General features: G+C 34.7%; 1 protein-coding gene and 1 long non-coding RNA gene across 2 annotated transcripts in view; one reads left to right on the forward strand and one right to left on the reverse strand.

The window, feature by feature from the left end:
- LOC119189398 overlaps nucleotides 1–17,101 on the forward strand; it is a 50,473-nt gene that overhangs the window by 18,957 nt on the left and 14,415 nt on the right. The window lies entirely within an intron of this gene.
- Nucleotides 13,587–16,844, reverse strand: LOC115441196. The gene has a single exon (XM_030165872.2). The coding sequence runs from the start codon at nucleotides 16,691–16,693 to the stop codon at nucleotides 14,621–14,623; it is 2,073 nt and encodes a 690-aa protein (XP_030021732.2). The 5' UTR covers nucleotides 16,694–16,844; the 3' UTR covers nucleotides 13,587–14,620.

Consider the following 17,101-nt stretch of genomic DNA (forward strand, 5'->3'; position numbering starts at 1 on the left):
AGGTATAGAGTTCCTACGTGTCCTGTAACTGTAGGAACTTCATACCGTGCTCTTGGGATTGCCAGTTATCTACAGAGAACATTCTAGAAGAAACAGAAGATTCTAGAAGAAAAAAAAGTGAAACTTGAATTACTGTATTATTAATTAATTGTATTTATTATAGTTACTGTTTCACGTATTATCATAAAAAAATGACTTCTGTTTTTGTATATTTATGTGTACATTATTGTTTGTATTATTTTTATTAGTTTGTAGCGAGCATGTAAATGAGACTGTTTCAAAAAGTTTTCTAGAGATACATTATAAGGTAAATTGTATCATTAAGTTAATAATATTAGTCCTGTATTATATACTGTCCCACTGTTGGACACGGGCCTCTACTACTGAAAAAGATTAGGCCTTTGTCAACCGCGCTGACCTAGTGCGGATGTGCAGGCTTCTCATCATTAACTGGGTAAATATGTTATCTTCTAAAATCTAAATCATAATTTGTAAAGTATTCAAACATCAGACTAACAAACGCCTCGGTTGTCTAGTTGTATTGCATGCTCTGTACTGTCCTGGGATTGAATCCCAAGTCAAAAAAAATAATCTTGGGTTTTACTACTCAATATCAGTCCAGTCTGGAATTTGTTTCCGATTTGGTAGGATCTACTATCACATCATGGGACAGAACACACATCGAAAAGTACGTGCCATGATTGCACCCCTGCCTACCCTTGCCTGCCCTCCGTAGATATAGGCGTGATATGTATGTGTTGATACATAAAATCATCTTTAAAATGTGTATTAATTACTTGTAACGACAAAGTCAATTTGGCAAGTTTATGCAGTCTTTAATACGAACCAGTAATTTATTCTTAGTCATAATTTTTTTGTAAACCGTACTTACTGTCACTTACAAGATTTATTAAACCACCCCACTTCAAGTGTTATAAAGAACAAATTAAATTAAAATTAAACCCGTATATTATCACGTAATTACAAAGTTTACACGGACATGCAATTAGTACATTAAACTATATACGAGTATGTACGAGTGTATACGAGTGTGTACGAGTGTATACGAGTGTATAAGAGTTAAACAATGGCGTACGCCGGCGGAGGTCGCGTGATAAAAGTTTTATAAATAGAAAATAAAAATTATTTAACACTGGCCGTATAAAAAAAAACTTTTCAATGGATTTTATTTTAAACCAACGCTGTAAGATGTTAAGAGTTGTTTTACAATGTTCAAGTAAACATTACCCTCCAGGAATAAGACAGCTAAATATAATACTAACTAGCGACCCGCCCCGGCTTCGCACGGGTGCAATATTTCTCCACTAATTAACGTATGTTATTATACATAAAAACCTTCCTCTTGACTCACTCTATCTATTAAAAACCGCATCAAAATCCGTTGCGTAGTTTTAAAGATTTAAGCATACAAAGGTAGGGACAGAGAAAGCGACTTTGTTTTATACTATGTAGTGATTAGGAAACTGTAAGTTGACAAAATGTGTAATATTTCGTCGTAAGCATTACCGGAGACTAATAAGTTAAGTTCAATAACACGAGTCAACATGTCCTTTTTAACCAGAACATACCAGTTTGAACAATTGGCCGCAGAAATAGACTACTACTCTCAAACAACTATTAAAATTACTTATATAACTATGGACATTTTAAATTAGGGATAAAGTTTATACAAAAGACAAGGTACAAACCGAAGTAACCATATAAATATACTATAAGCCCTGTATTATATACTTGCCCACTGCTGAGCACGGGCCTCCTCTACTACTGAGAGGGATTAGGCCTTAGTCCACCACGCTGGCCTAGTGCGGATTGGTAGACTTCACATTCCTTCGAAATTCCTATAGAGAACTTCTCAGGTATGCAGCTTTTCCTTCATCGTTAAAGCGAACGATAATTCACAAAGAATACACACATTTTTTAAAAAAGTCAGAGGTGTGTGCCCTTGGGATTTGAACCTGCGGACATTCGTCTTGGCAGACCATTCCACACCCAACTAGGCTATCGCCGCTTTGTTCTTATGTTGATATGAAAATACCTTTATGATACCTTTTATAATGGAGGAGGTGTTATTCTAAGTTACCAGATACAGTCAGCTACAAAAGTAGCTGAACAAATTGAAAATTTCAAATCGCCTTTAATCTTTTGTGTCCGTATCAACAATAATTGTTTGGTAGTAGTAGTACTAGTATTATTAAAAATCTAGTTTCTATTTCCTTGAAGTAAGAGTGGCGATGAGTGAAATTTTCCGCAAAGGAAACCTAGGAAGGAATATAGGTACTAATATTCATTAATATGGTATGCAAATCGTTCTAATGATAATTAGATTTTATATAAATTTAGAAAGGGAAGCCGATAGGAATCGGCCTATATGGATCCTTCGCCACTAGTATGTTATTTGTAAATTAAGCAAACCTAAATCCAAACATCTAACATGGTCGATCTATCTCCAACCTAGCCTATGTTACGCAAAATAAAGCTACTTTTTAGTAATATAATATTGATACGCCAACGAACAATTGAGCAAACGGACAAAAATATAAAAAAATATTTTAATTTCTGTTACGTATTTCTTTAGTCTTTCACGTATTTATTCCAAAAATATATATGTAGACACGTAAAATTACTTACATTATTTACTGTAATGTTACAAATAGTTATGTATGGTGTATGTTTTGTTGGCTGTCCAAATGAGTAAATAAATAAATAAACTAAATCTACGATTTCATAATGTACAGGTTTTACTGTATGATATCACATTCAGGGCTATTTTGACATTTCGTTATTAAATGAGTACATTGACCTGTCTTCTTGGAAACACGTTAGCATAAGTTATTCTAACTATAGATGTAAAACAAAATATTTTGAACAAAATAAATATTTATTTATTAAATTAAGACGCAAAATAGACTACAATAAAAAACTATAAAATATTATAAAATTTAAAAACATAGAACTGGATTGTATTCCTAAATTTTGCGCCTTTATACCTTGGTATAAGTAGAAGTAAGTAATTAACTATAAATATTTAAAGTGCGGACTAAGATAATTTAAAGCTATTTAGTGTATAATTAAATATTTTAAAAAAATCATTTTATAGTTAAATTTTAAAAAGTAATTATGATTTTAGATGCCCTAAGGCTATTACTATTACACGAAGAGAATTTGTAGAAGCGGCACTATATTTTGAGTCTTAAAACCACTTACACACACCATATCACACTAAACTACAAAATGTTCAGAAAACTGACACCGGGATTTTTGTTAAAAATATTTGTTATTCATGGATGATTTTTAGCACAGTGTTAGCAAAGATAAAGACGAATATATGCATTAGGCAATGTTAAAACGATTCTATATTTAGTCAAGAAAACTAATTAATTAATACTTTCATGAAAGTCGGTCTCAATCAGTCGCACTAAGGTATATTTAGGGATAAAATTTATCATAACAATTTTACTAGTGTGGAATTATGTATTTTATTAGAAGGTTGAGCAAGTAAATGATTGTTTAGAGAGATTTTATTAGAGGGTTGTGTGATTAAATTATCGTTTAAAGTAAGTGATTGTAATTATTATCTAGGCATTCAACTATTAAGAGCCTTGGATCATAAGTAAGCAGAGCTTTATATAGAGTTTTTGACGGTGTACAAGTATCGCTGTTTTGGATACATTAAATGCACAATCATGAAAGGTAAGATTTTTTTATTATATTGTACCAACATGCTGGCGGTACACAAGGTTCAAATTTGCAAAACATTTTATCCGAAAAATGACTGTGACATTAAACAGAAATGCAAAATAATCTGATTGTAAAATCAGCCCTAATAATATTAGTGTAAAAACGACCAACGGCGGCTGAGCCGAACGCACTTGATGTAAGTAAAATAATTTCAGATAATTATTAAATTAATAATTCATTCAAAAAAACTTCGTTTTTGAATCTACGCTAAATATATATTAAGTTTTTCACCGTCTGCTATGTGGTTTGACTACAAAGACTATCAGACTGTGCAATGGTTTGCAAGGTTATTTTCATTTGCCTTTTGTGCAGTTTTCTTTTGAGTAATCTAATTATGGCGAGAAGAGAGTGAACCATTGTTTTGACACACCAAGACAAACAGACAAAAGCACAGAGTTTTGTGATACATTAAATATTTCCTTAGACATTCCAAGTCAATTCACGTAATCGTAGTAGATGCAGGACAAAATGTAATAATAATTTGTTTTATTTAAACTTAGAACCTCTTTAGAGCGGTATTTAATAATTAATTATAACCAAAACTTTGCCAATGCCAAGAATTTTAACTGAATAGAATTATTGAAGTAACACTATTATACGGATTTTATCGCGGTTCTGTATATTAAAATTTTCTCCCGACGTTTCGATGACTTTGCAGCCATGGTCACGGGGGGACTGAGGTGTCCCTCGTCCGAAAAGTCAAAGTTACAATATGTACCAAAATTTTACAATTATTCAACTTTTTAAATTCCTTTAGCTGTTGACGGTGCAATCTGCGGAGAATGAGCTCATAGTTTATTGAAGCCTGTTAGTCGGTCTTTTGGGTTCCGATTTAATTAAATGTAGAACTGGATCCCAGGCTTGTGCTTCCAACCATCTTCTCTATTGAAATTAGAATGTTTTTTAATTTCAATAGCCTTACGAATATATAGATAGCCTTCTTGCGAGAGTTCAGCAACTGCAACACAGTTAAGTGGATTTGGATGAAATTTGGCAAACGTATAGACTATGTCCTGGTTTAACATATAGGCTACTTTTTATACCGGTAATTTGCTCCTATAGGAATTAATGCCATTTTCAATCTATATTTTTAAAAGGATGGCACTGGCGTAATACAGTTGCTGCAGTGTTTTAGGGACTTTGTAGCGGGAAGGCAGTCGATACAGGCGAAGCCGCGAGCAACACATAGCATTATATAATATTGATCGAAAATATATAATTGCTAATACGTATAATATTATTTTTGAAACCACGTGTGTCATTATAACTTTACAAGCAAAGACATTAAACTATATAGTTAGTTATAGATCAGAGCCAAATTTTACCTCCAAAAGTTATTACAATTGGTAATAAGTCGCTATCTTATTTGAAATGCCCGTATGACATGTCACAGCGTCCTTAGATATTTATAATTTATAAAATATCAATATTCGCATTAAAACATGCAAATCATGGTAAGAAAAAATATGAAGTACTTTACATTGTTGTTTTGCTATTTCCCGGTAGATTGAGTAACCATCACATTAGCCCAATATTTTTGTTTAACAATCTTCCTAATGTCCGCTCTATATAAACAGAGCTTTGTTTACAGCAAATATAAAAGTATACTGATAACAAAATAGATTTTAATTTGGTATCAATACATTATTGTGTTACCATTACCATAAATAAAAATAGTCGTATCCTTAAAACTTAAACGAATATATCCGTAAAATAAAATGTTATAATGAAAACGATCATGGCCGGTTCCAAGGCGCATACTTGACGTCTCACTCCGTCCTAACTATAGATTTATTGACATTTGAAACAGTTTACATACATTTGTGTCTAAAATAAAGTACGAAATTATGTGAGCGACTGTTATTTATAGCGTATCTCGCGGTTGGTCACATGCCGATTTTGGATTCCACGCGTAAATTATTTGTTATATTTAAATACTTTATTTTTATTTTTGTTGACTGTGGAAGATATTTTGAGGGACGAAGTCAGAATGTTGTGAAAACACATTCTAATAAGTGTGTTTTTTTATTTAGCAAGAGGCGTAATACAGAACACAATCATTATTAACAATACTTAAGCATTAAATTACATTAAGACTAGATTGCTTTCATTAAACCTATGCCCTAATTGAAATGAAACGGACTAGACTCTACAAGACTAGTTGGTCGTATACCAAGGAGATGGACTGACCAAGTTAAAGACTCGTCATCCTCTAAATTCTACACAATCGTAAAAGACGCGCTGGACAGAAACCGGTGGAGCAGATCATACGCTCCAGATGCAACCCTGATGCTGACTACGATCCTCAGATATAAGGGACCGACTAGAGAAAGAGACTCTACAGCAACAATGTTATTGTCTAGGATGTCTTAGTTGTTTTACTCATACGTGTTTTTCTAAGATCTTTTCTGAAACGATTACAATACGCATCAAGTTTTAATACAATTTAAGGATAAAAATATAGTATACTTATCATGATTTATGCATCCAATGTAAAAGCTAGTTAGGATTTTCATAGCAATCTAACATAAGGCCTTTCGTCCTGGACACATTCAAATTTCAACAAATACTTTCGATTATATGATGGTAAATATCCAGTACTTAGTTCTAAAATAATATAAAAATAATATCAGCTTTGCATTATATACTGTCTTTCTGTTGGGCACGGACCTCCTCTACTGCTGAGAGGGATTATGCCCTAATCCATCACGCTCCCCTAGTACAAATTGGCAAACTTTACATACCCTCAAAATTATTATAGGGAACTGCTCAGGTATGCAGGTTTCCTCCCCAAGTAGTGGTAGCGACAACGCGTTTTTCACTCGCGAAAAAAAAATGCCCAATCACTATAAACACCATGTGTTAACACATTATTCACACTAACAGCAGTTATTGCGCAATCCTTCGTAATCCAAGATGTCCAACCGGTTTTGTTTAAAAGTATATTCTTTGGTTACTGGCAGATATAATTATAGGGCCTCTTGATTTTAATTTATGCTTGATTCCTTCGTAATGGAATTTCGGCCACGGCAGGCAATCTCAACTGAACAGCCAGGTACGCAGGAGATATTATAGTGCACAAGTGTGCGCAATACACAGATGCACTTTCTGTTCCTTCACTCATAGTCCGGTGAGGTAATCCTACATGACCGTAGAGAGATCAGGCATTAGACCATCGGCTTTACGTGCTTTCCTAGGCACGTAGAGTATCACACCGCCAACTTCCTGACTCCGGGCTGCAGTTGAGTGATTTATTTGAAAACTTCGACATAGTATATTTTTCAAATCTAATTATAATAGATATTAAGTTCATGAGGTTACTGTAAAACTATTGGGAAGCATGCTGAAACACAGATGTTCAACCTAGTTCGGCATATGGAGGCTTATCATTGCTTTGTCAGAATCTTTAGAGCCTATATTTTTGTATAAATTATTTCTAATTTTTTGTGTCAATACAATATTAGTATACATATTCTTTATTTTCAAGGTTCCTTTATTTACATTTTTATATATAAAAAACTATGCATATAAAAATATTTAAATAATCACCCTCCGATAACTTAACCAACGAGGGCCAAGCCCAAGGGATTTCAAGAGGAATCATCTCACAATGCGAATTGTTATTATTATCCATGCTTTATGTTTGCTAGACTACATACAGCTTTAGACGATATAATGTGAAAATGTTGTTTGGAATTGATGACATCTATATATATATAAAAATGAATCTCTATTTCCCTTGGTCACGCCATTACGCGTGAACGGCTGGACCGATTTCACTATACTTTTTTTCTATTGTTTGTTATTGTTAGGAGAAGGATCTTATGAAAGAAAAAATTAAGGAAGTTGGACGGAACGTTAGAAAATTTAAGAAAAGTTAATTTCAGCGATTGACAGAATGCGCGCTGCAAATTCATAGTTAAGACGGGACAGCGTCTGTCGGGTCAACTAGTGATAAATAAAAACAAATTGCTAAGATTTATTCTACGTTAAATAATCTAATACTAGGTACGTCGTCATCTCCAAGTTAGAAGACGCACGTAACCATTACGGGCCTGTTCACAAGTTACGTGTTTTTTTGTCTCAGAATTTAGATGGGAATAGGACTTGGAGACTTGAACCAAAGGCGGTTCACTGCTCACTACGTTGTTAACATAATGTATTTTTCTTAATTAAAGCAAATATGTTGTTAATATAAAAAAAATATCATCTTCCTCAAAAAATATCAAAACTATACCAAATATTTAGTTAGAAAATACTTCATACCGCATTGCGCTTATGATAGTAAGACATTAGTTGGTCCGGTACACCGGCTATGATGCCCTTAAAAAAAGCATATACAAAAAAATATATATTTGATATTATATGTTTCAATATTGTAATATTAAGTAGTGGATTAGTTAATAGTTAATATAGTTAATAGCGACAATATTGTATTAGGTTTAATTTACCTGTAAGGATATTGTCAAAATGAGGATAAATAAATAAATAAATGCTTGAGTCACCGGCCACAAGAACAAAATAGTACCTAACCTGAAATTTCCGTCTAAGAGAAATATTGTAAAAAAATATTGAAAGGAAATATAATAGCAACAAGCGATAAGGCTCTCTCTTGAAAGAATGGCCTTGAGCATTCATTTTATACATTTACGGCGCACGAATTACGGACGGGAATAAAAATTTACAAATAATTGCTTTAAATATATTCATATATTTCTTTATTTGCATTTTTAACCTAATTATTAGTTATGGTGTGCATAAGTCAGATAGATATAAGACCACAATAGTCATGGACACAAGAAGTATTATAATAATAATAATAATAATTGATTGCCAATAAGCCTGATATTGTGATAGTAGATCGATTGTCGCGCCGGGCAATACTTGTTGATGTCACCATTCCGCATGACGATAACCTTGTTAAGGCCGAAAAAGATAAATTGTCCAAATATTTAGACTTGGCACATGAGGTTACCGACATGTGGGATGTGGACTCTACAATTATTGTCCCGATTGTCGTTTCTGCGCATGGATTGATACCAAAGAGCCTCGACCAACATCTTCGGAAGCTCTCAATTGGCCGTTGGGTCGGAGGCCAGATGCAGAAGGCAGTATTGCTGGACACGGCGCGCATTGTGAGGAGATTCCTCACTTTGAATCCCTAACCGCCGGTGGCCTGGGTCTTGCGCTTCGCCATCGGAGGGTCATACATTTTTTATATTTTTATATGCATGTTTTATTTTTTAAATGTATATGTAAAAATGTAAAAAAAAATACCTTTAAAATAAAGAGAATTGACCATAATAATATCAGCTCTGTATTATATACTTGCCCACTGCTGAGCACGGGCCTCCTCTACTACTGAGAGGGATTAGGCCTTAGTCCACCACGCTGGCCTAGTGCGGATTGGTAGACTTCACACACCTTCGAAATTCCTATAGAGAACTTCTCAGATGTGCAGGTTTCCTCACGATGTTTTCCTTCACCGTTAAAGCGAACGATAAATTCACGAAGAATACACACATGATTTTAGAAAAGTCAGAGGTGTGTGCCCTTGGGATTTGAACCTGCGGACATTCGTCTTGGCTGTCCGTTCCACACCCAACTAGGCTATCGCCGCTTATTAGAAGTATTAAGAACGCGAAATTGTGTTTCAAGAAATACTTCAGACTTTTTTCATTTTGGTTAATAAAAAAACATGATTTTTGGCATAGGAAATGTTTGTAGTGGGAGACCGGTCTTTAGTACACGTAAATACTCTTTACTTGTCGAACTTCCGGAACAGACATTATAACGTGCCAAGGAGCAAAACGTACTCAGAAACTACTACGAAGCAAAACGTTCTCAAAAACTACAGTCGACTATAATGACTTTATACAATTCGCACGTAATTATTTTTTATTGAATTGCTAGACGAACTTGCCATTCCCTGATGGTAAGCGATACGACCGCCCATAAACAGTAGAAACACCATCCAACACTTTGAACTACAACGTATTGTTTGGTATTCCACTGAACTCGCCATCCTGAGACATGAGATGTTAAGTCTTATTAGTTCCAGTAGGTTTTTTTTTTATTTATTCATTTACACATTTTAAAAATGGATTTCAATTCACCGGTACCAGTAAACCTAAAAGGGTTTGTCTTGGCACCTAATATTCGAAGCTACATAACGATATATATTTCGCATGGAAACAAGTGTTCGAAAAAGACAAAGTAACTAGTAGTTATCACCTGTTAAACTGGCTTTTAAAAGTTGTTATAATTCATAAAATAAATTTGATAAATGATTGCAGCAGGTGTATCTTTAAAAATTCATTCCTTAAATATTTAAATTATTAAATCGTGAGAACCAAATGTGATTTATTAAAACATAATACAGGTTTCATTATATATTGGGTTATTTTGTAAATATTTTATTTATATCCTCTAAAATATGTTTATTTTATTTAACGAACTGTTATAACTGCTTTTATGATTAAAATATAACTGCTTTGAATCACTTTACATTTACTAACAGTTATATTTGCTTATAAATATTTCAAAGATAACTGCTTGCGTTTATACACTATGAAGATCTACGGCTAAAACTTTCCTAAAAGTATTTTTTTTTTTTATATTTTAAAAGGATTCTGAAAAAGATATACGGGCACGCCAAAGTGCCCCACTGCACGTGATGGTAAGTGGAAAGGGGTCCAAAAGAATTTCAACTGACAAGAGATGATTACCCCTTGACAGTCGACACAATTATGTCGGCCTGTTAGAACCGGGTGTCAATAAATTTTTACGACCAACAGACAAGGGTTAGCTCTCATATTTTATGTGCCAAATTTTGCACACGAGTTTCATAAAAACCGTAGTTTGAAACTGTTTTTTTTTATTTTTGAGTAAATCCAATCGACTACATCATCTGGCCTCTACAATTTTCTGCTAAACATAAGGCTGCCTTAAGATTTACAGAGCACTCTGTTAGAAGATGCCTGTATCTAGCAAGTTCTCGTTCGTTCATCTTGAAGCTAGTCCATCTAGAAATGTACACTTCGACGAGCACCGAACCCGAATTTCTATAAAACCCGATTTTCATATTTTCAAAAATATTAGACATTAGTTGCTTTTTGAAACGTGAAAGAGTTTCCAATTAGAATTTCAATTATAGCATACCAAGTTTTTGAATTTGCCTTCCATTTTTAGACATAGCAAGTAAATAAGTAAACTGCACTAAACAAAATAAAAAAAACTACTTGTATTACTGTAACTGTACACCTTTGAAAGCAACACTAGAGTTTCTTGCCCGTTCTGTGGTAGAAACTGCTTTCTGAAATGGTAATAGATTAAATATTTTACTAAATATATGCATTAGTCCTTCAACTATCGCAACCTACATGGCTTGTATTAAAGCGCAAAACTCACTCCAGAACGCCTGATCGACATCAATTCCGGAAGGCACAAACCTCGCGTGATACCTGCACAAACAAATCATATACAACAAAAAAAATGCACCGCATTTTACTTAGAAACAGAACAAAACTAACAACCGCGATTATCACTTTATAAAAATTTTCTAAGCGACAAAAAATCCGATCGCTGTGAAATCAACTTAGCCCATACCACATTCGTATTTAATTACGGCGAGAAAGGTTTTTTACGGAAACTTTATTGGTGCCTGTCACGTCATTTTCGTATACTACCCTCGGTCGGGGTATAGCGTGAACGTCTTAACCGACTGCGCACGGAAAATATGTTTTTCAGTTTGCTATTTGACGGGGAATTCGTGTTATGCGGCCAGTTAAGTGGTTATTGTTAATTTATTGGAACTATGGGTTTAATACAAACCTGCACGTGACTAAGGACTTTGATTTATCGTGTTTAGTAATCAATTTCCTGACAATTTTTAAGCAAATTAGATATTTTTTATTACTTTATTAAGCCAATGGCGGTTGTATATTATCTAAGTTTTGTATTCTTAAAACTCACTTCTTGTAGATATAAAGGTAATTTGTGGATGCTACAAGAAAATAAGTGTTTTAAGTCTAATGGTGTATAGTGGCTTTCGATAAGGTTCATGGTCCATTCTAGATCAAGAAATAGTTCTTCACGACTTGATCAATAATTTCCCAAAGGTTTCATGTGAGGCAGGCGACAAGGTATAAAATAAATTAAATATATTCTCAATAATAATGATGCGTTGGAGTGGAATCAGGACAGGCAGAAAGGGACTGTCATATAAAACTTGTTTGCACTTCTAAAATTCATTTCAAATGCCTAACTGATCACTTTCAGTCAATGATAAATTCCGATAATTTTAATACGTATATGCTATCGATAATCGTACTTAAATTAAGTTTTGTTGTCATCTTTGAAAAATATACTAACTCATCGTAATATTTTTTTAGATATTGTAAAACTATTTAGCTTTTGTAACCCATTGTTCAGCCTTTAATATATAAAAATAAAAACATAATAGCACCTTCATTGACAATATATTCTATGACTTCTCGCTTGAACTATTAAGAATTCCTATAGCATTATTCCTGTACATTAGGTCTAAAAATAAATAATGATCTATTGCCTGATTTATATTTACCTCAAGTAACGTCAATGGGCTACTTAGCACCACATTAACTACATTATCTATTGAATGGTCACTTTTAACTCTCCTTTAAAGTTAATGAGAATAGACAGAACGATACTAATCACTCGGGTTCCGTGGCTTCAGTTACCATTTTAAATGATGTTTCATTCAAAAACAAATTACAAAATATTAAATTTCGAAACGTTCGCCGGATACTTTATCGCCGCACGCATTTACATAAACCATTGTAGTTTTATGGACACCGTTACGGAATCCCAAATATATGTAGAGACCAAAAACTGGTCGGGTTCAACGGTCTCTACTCATTAGTTTCTGATCACACGCGTTTGTAATATCACAATGTTATAACCACAACATCAAATGTAGACAAAAATATATTTTTCGACGTATATAAATAGAGGTGATATTCCAACGGAAACATATATTTAACATTTTTTTCCTACAGGTACGTAACTGGTTCTGAATGTAGACGCTTGAAATGATAAAATTCCTCCGTTGGGCACTTATAGATTAGGAAATTCTTCTAAACTATAAGTTTGAAATGTTTATAGGGACCGCCGCGAGCCGGTCCGCGCCGGTCCCATCTGGTTATTACCAGATAATTTCGGTTGAATTCTAAGTTCGTTTCATTTGTATGAGCGCGGCGAATGAGCGCCGTGAGAGAATGTCACTCAGAAACATCCCTGAATTTGCATTGAATCGATTTAAAATTAAATATTCTACACTCAAAACAATCGAGTTTGGTAATTTACAGATTCTTTGTTTGTTAATCATACTGTTTAGTGTTCGTGGGACGCGGGCGACCCATCCCGCATGAGGCGACCTCGGTGATGCACTAATTGGCCGACCGTTTAAAACTGTGACGCTTCTGACACTAACTTATAATAATAATTACGTGTCTTCGCTGCACTCATACTATTTATAACTCGTTTGTAGAATTATTTTACCAATATTTAATACAAAGAAACGTGAATTAATCTAAAACGTGTAGAAAGTCAATTTAACTGGAAATATTTCTTATATCCATGAAGCAATAAACCTAAAACCAGCACCCGTTAAAAGCAAAATCAAATTCATAATAAATCTCATTGAAAAATTTCAACCAACATAACATTTTAGTAACAGAAGCTTATCATATACGTAATTTCATTAATGCTATACTAATTCAATTACCTTATGTGCTGATATAAAAACCAAACATACCAGTTAACTGTAGTTAACATTGAAACACAACTGACTGACTATGGCTTTATTGTCTGCAACGCGGTTAACTTAGCACAAGCTTGTGTTTTTTGAACGATTCACACCTCAAGGTTCATGGACGAACATTTCGCAATGGCGTATGAATGAAATGAACTAAAACTACTTCAAAATTATGATGAATAGTATTAGTCAAATTTACAATGTTTGAATTTGAAATTAGTTACCAACATCTTTAGAAGGAACGCACTTATTATAGAGCCGAAAGACGCCACAAAGACAAGGATCCCTTGATAGCAAGCAATCACATATCTAAAAGCCAAAGGAATCCTGCATAACCGACTATCATATTCAATCATTATGCATCCAGCAGTTCAACTGACAACAGCCGTTTGATCTTCCCAACTTTATCGCCGAAGACAAAATTGAAAAATACCAACAAATACTTTAGTACATTGACAAAGAAGCATCGTTCTGCAGTCTAGGACACAAGATCCAATTAACATAACAATTTGCGCTTCCCACTCGTTGTGTATGCCAATGAGCGCCGTCGTGAGGGCGGGCACAATTTATTAATATATGGCGTTGGTGTTATGTGCAACGTGGATTATTTTTAGGTCACGCAACGTACTTGCCTAATGAGATTTATGAATTATGCATGCAAGTGCAACGGATGCTTTGAACGGAATTAATCTTTGTCTTTAATATATTTGGCTTGCTTCGAGTTTGGCCAATTTGTGCAAGGGTTCATTGTTATGGTCTAACGAGTTTGTGTTAGCAAATTAAAATATTTTAATCACAATTTGTATGTTTGGATATATTGAAATATGCGGTAATAAGGTTTATATCGGAGTTGCATATTCCCGTAAACATTTAAAAATTTACAAGCAAGACAAGATATGTTTTAAAAATGAAATGTGCATAAAAACATGGATACAGTGGTATGCGAGCTACTTGTATAAAATCACTAAAACAACTACATTTGTCCAGCAATTTAGCAAAGTTAACACTAACACGCTACGTTAAAAATAACCGTGGAACTGTCCAACGCAAACTGAGCCCTGTGTCTCACACCACACGACACCCATTCGGGTACTGGGAGCAGGTCGAAACCATTCCCTTGGTTGATTTCCTACAGCACGCCGGGATGAGGTCGCAAAGTGGCTGATGCACGCAGTTCGGTATCGCCTCGTACGATATGTATGTCTCCTGAACGGCCCCTCCTAGACATTTCGGAATGAGGATACACGGCGGGTCATGACGGCAAAACATTTTCATTTGAGGTTTTACTTGAGTTCCTATTGAGTCTCTCGCAGTCAGTTCCACATATTTTCTAGTACATAATGGTACTTCGGGACATTTTGGTTTATGTTCGCATGTACCCGTTGTTTTGTTATCTCTACCTTTCTGCATCAGGCATTCGGGAACCTTCGGACACATCGGTACATGAACGCAAGAGTTTTGCAACTTTGGATCGTATTTTGGCTTGTAACAGCATCGAACAACTTCGCACGGGGGCTTGTGATTGCAAATACTTTGGATAATTTTCTCCTTTTTCTGATCCGGGGCAGTCCCCAAGGCAGTATCAGTACACTGCCTTACCTCTATACATTGAGCATGGTATTGCGAGTATTGCTCTTGCTTCTGTTTCGGTTTCTTTGCTTTCATATATCCGCGGAATAAACTGTCCTTTTTGGTCTCAACTACTGGCCAAGCGTTAACGGGTGCGGCGTCTGCGGGCTGAGTTAAATTTAGGCAACCGTTAATGAGTATGCAAGGTGGGTTGTGAATGCACAGAATTTCCCCATTGTATTTATTAGCGACGGCATCAGCCATGTCATCGTGGGGCTGTTGGCAGCCGCAGACACTCTCTTGTACTGGTACACACTGTTTTTGAATGGTTGGCTTCGGACGTTTTGGAGGATAACATTCGCACTGAGTGGCTTCTGTCTTTTGCCTTTTGTCTGTATTAAAATTGTTAGCAAAATCTCTACACGGGTTACGGGGGTAGCTGATATTTGTTTCGCTGCACGGACAATCGTCGTCTAAATTGTAATTTTTACGAGCATATCTAGTTTCTGTGTAAGGTCCATATGCACTGGTGTCAAAATTAACAGGACAACATTGTATAGCGAAGTCTTTGCGTTGACTCTGTCTGAATTCGTTTAGTTTTCTTGAATTACCTTTTTTGTTAAACTTCTCTAAGAGATAGTCCCAGAACCCTGATGATGTTAAAGACAATTCTGAGGTCATGGAGTTGTTAAAGTCTTGCGGTGGTCCTTTTGCCACTTTATACTGGCCCTGGTTCGACGTAGTATAAACATGATACAGACTTTGTTTTGAGGGAAATTGCTGACAATGATGTTTTCGATTCTTATTATACTTTAATTTCAAATTCGCTTCTTTTAATTCTGATTGCAATCGTTTCCTATATTTCCTTTTCTTTAACTTCTCTAGTTTCTCAGTTTCATCATCAGATACCGTCACGTTACATATAATGTTAGAATACACTCTCTTAAGTGACTTACTGTTATCTTGTAGGACTTGTGGAGCATTGGTGGCAAACTGCTTGCCGTGCATGACGCCTTTTATCTCGTAAACGGGCTGGACTGTGTAGTTTTGTGGTCGACTTTCCTTTTTTCTCCGCCGCCGCGTGTTACTACATTGTACTTGGCAACTGTTATCTTTATATTCGTTTTTGATCTGATTTTCCTTTGGAGACAACTTGCTAACGGACCGACCGAACATACTCGACAAACATGGTATAACTTTGTGACGAATTATTGACTTTCTCTGCTTATTCTGATTATTTTGAATATCACTTTTCCTGTCGCCACTCTCTGCCAGTTTTCCGTTTACATTTCTGTTGTTAAGCGTACTTGTTTGCACTATTTTTTCTTCCAAATTGTGAAAATTATTGTACTTGTGTTTTTTGAGGGATTCATGATTCGTATAAATTTTACGGTTCAAATTATCTTTATGTTTCTTTGTAACTTTCTTATTTTCTTTTGTGAGTAGAAATTGGTTGCTGTCTTTAGGAGTTATTGATGGTATGCTTTCCTCGAACTCTGAACTCTCTGAGTGTTCCTCGAAGTAGGCAGGGTCGTACGTCACCAAGAAATCCCTGTGTATATCATTCATTTTGTTAATTTACATACACAGACATATTTATTTTTTCACATTTTTTATTTTATTTTTGTTGTTCACATTTTTTACACTTTGAATTTTCCACATTTTTACGTCAGTCAATATTGAAGCGTGTCCGTTTTTTGACGTACCTTTATATTCTTTCTTTCTGGTCACGTTAGTAAAGAGGCCATTCTCATTAAGCACAACCAAAAATCATCAAACGATAATTCACTAAACAATTATACATATACACCCATACAACATTTATATGATCTCTATTAAACATATTAATACCTACATATAAATACCATCAAGATACCTCCACGTACTCCAAAAATTATCACATACCTGACTAAACCCGAAAGCTCAAAACAAAATAATTAAGGGTAGAAAAATTCATAATCTGTCAAAGGAATTGTT

Source organism: Manduca sexta, chromosome 15, assembly GCF_014839805.1.
Source record: "Manduca sexta isolate Smith_Timp_Sample1 chromosome 15, JHU_Msex_v1.0, whole genome shotgun sequence".
Classification (NCBI taxonomy): Eukaryota; Metazoa; Arthropoda; class Insecta; order Lepidoptera; family Sphingidae; genus Manduca; species Manduca sexta.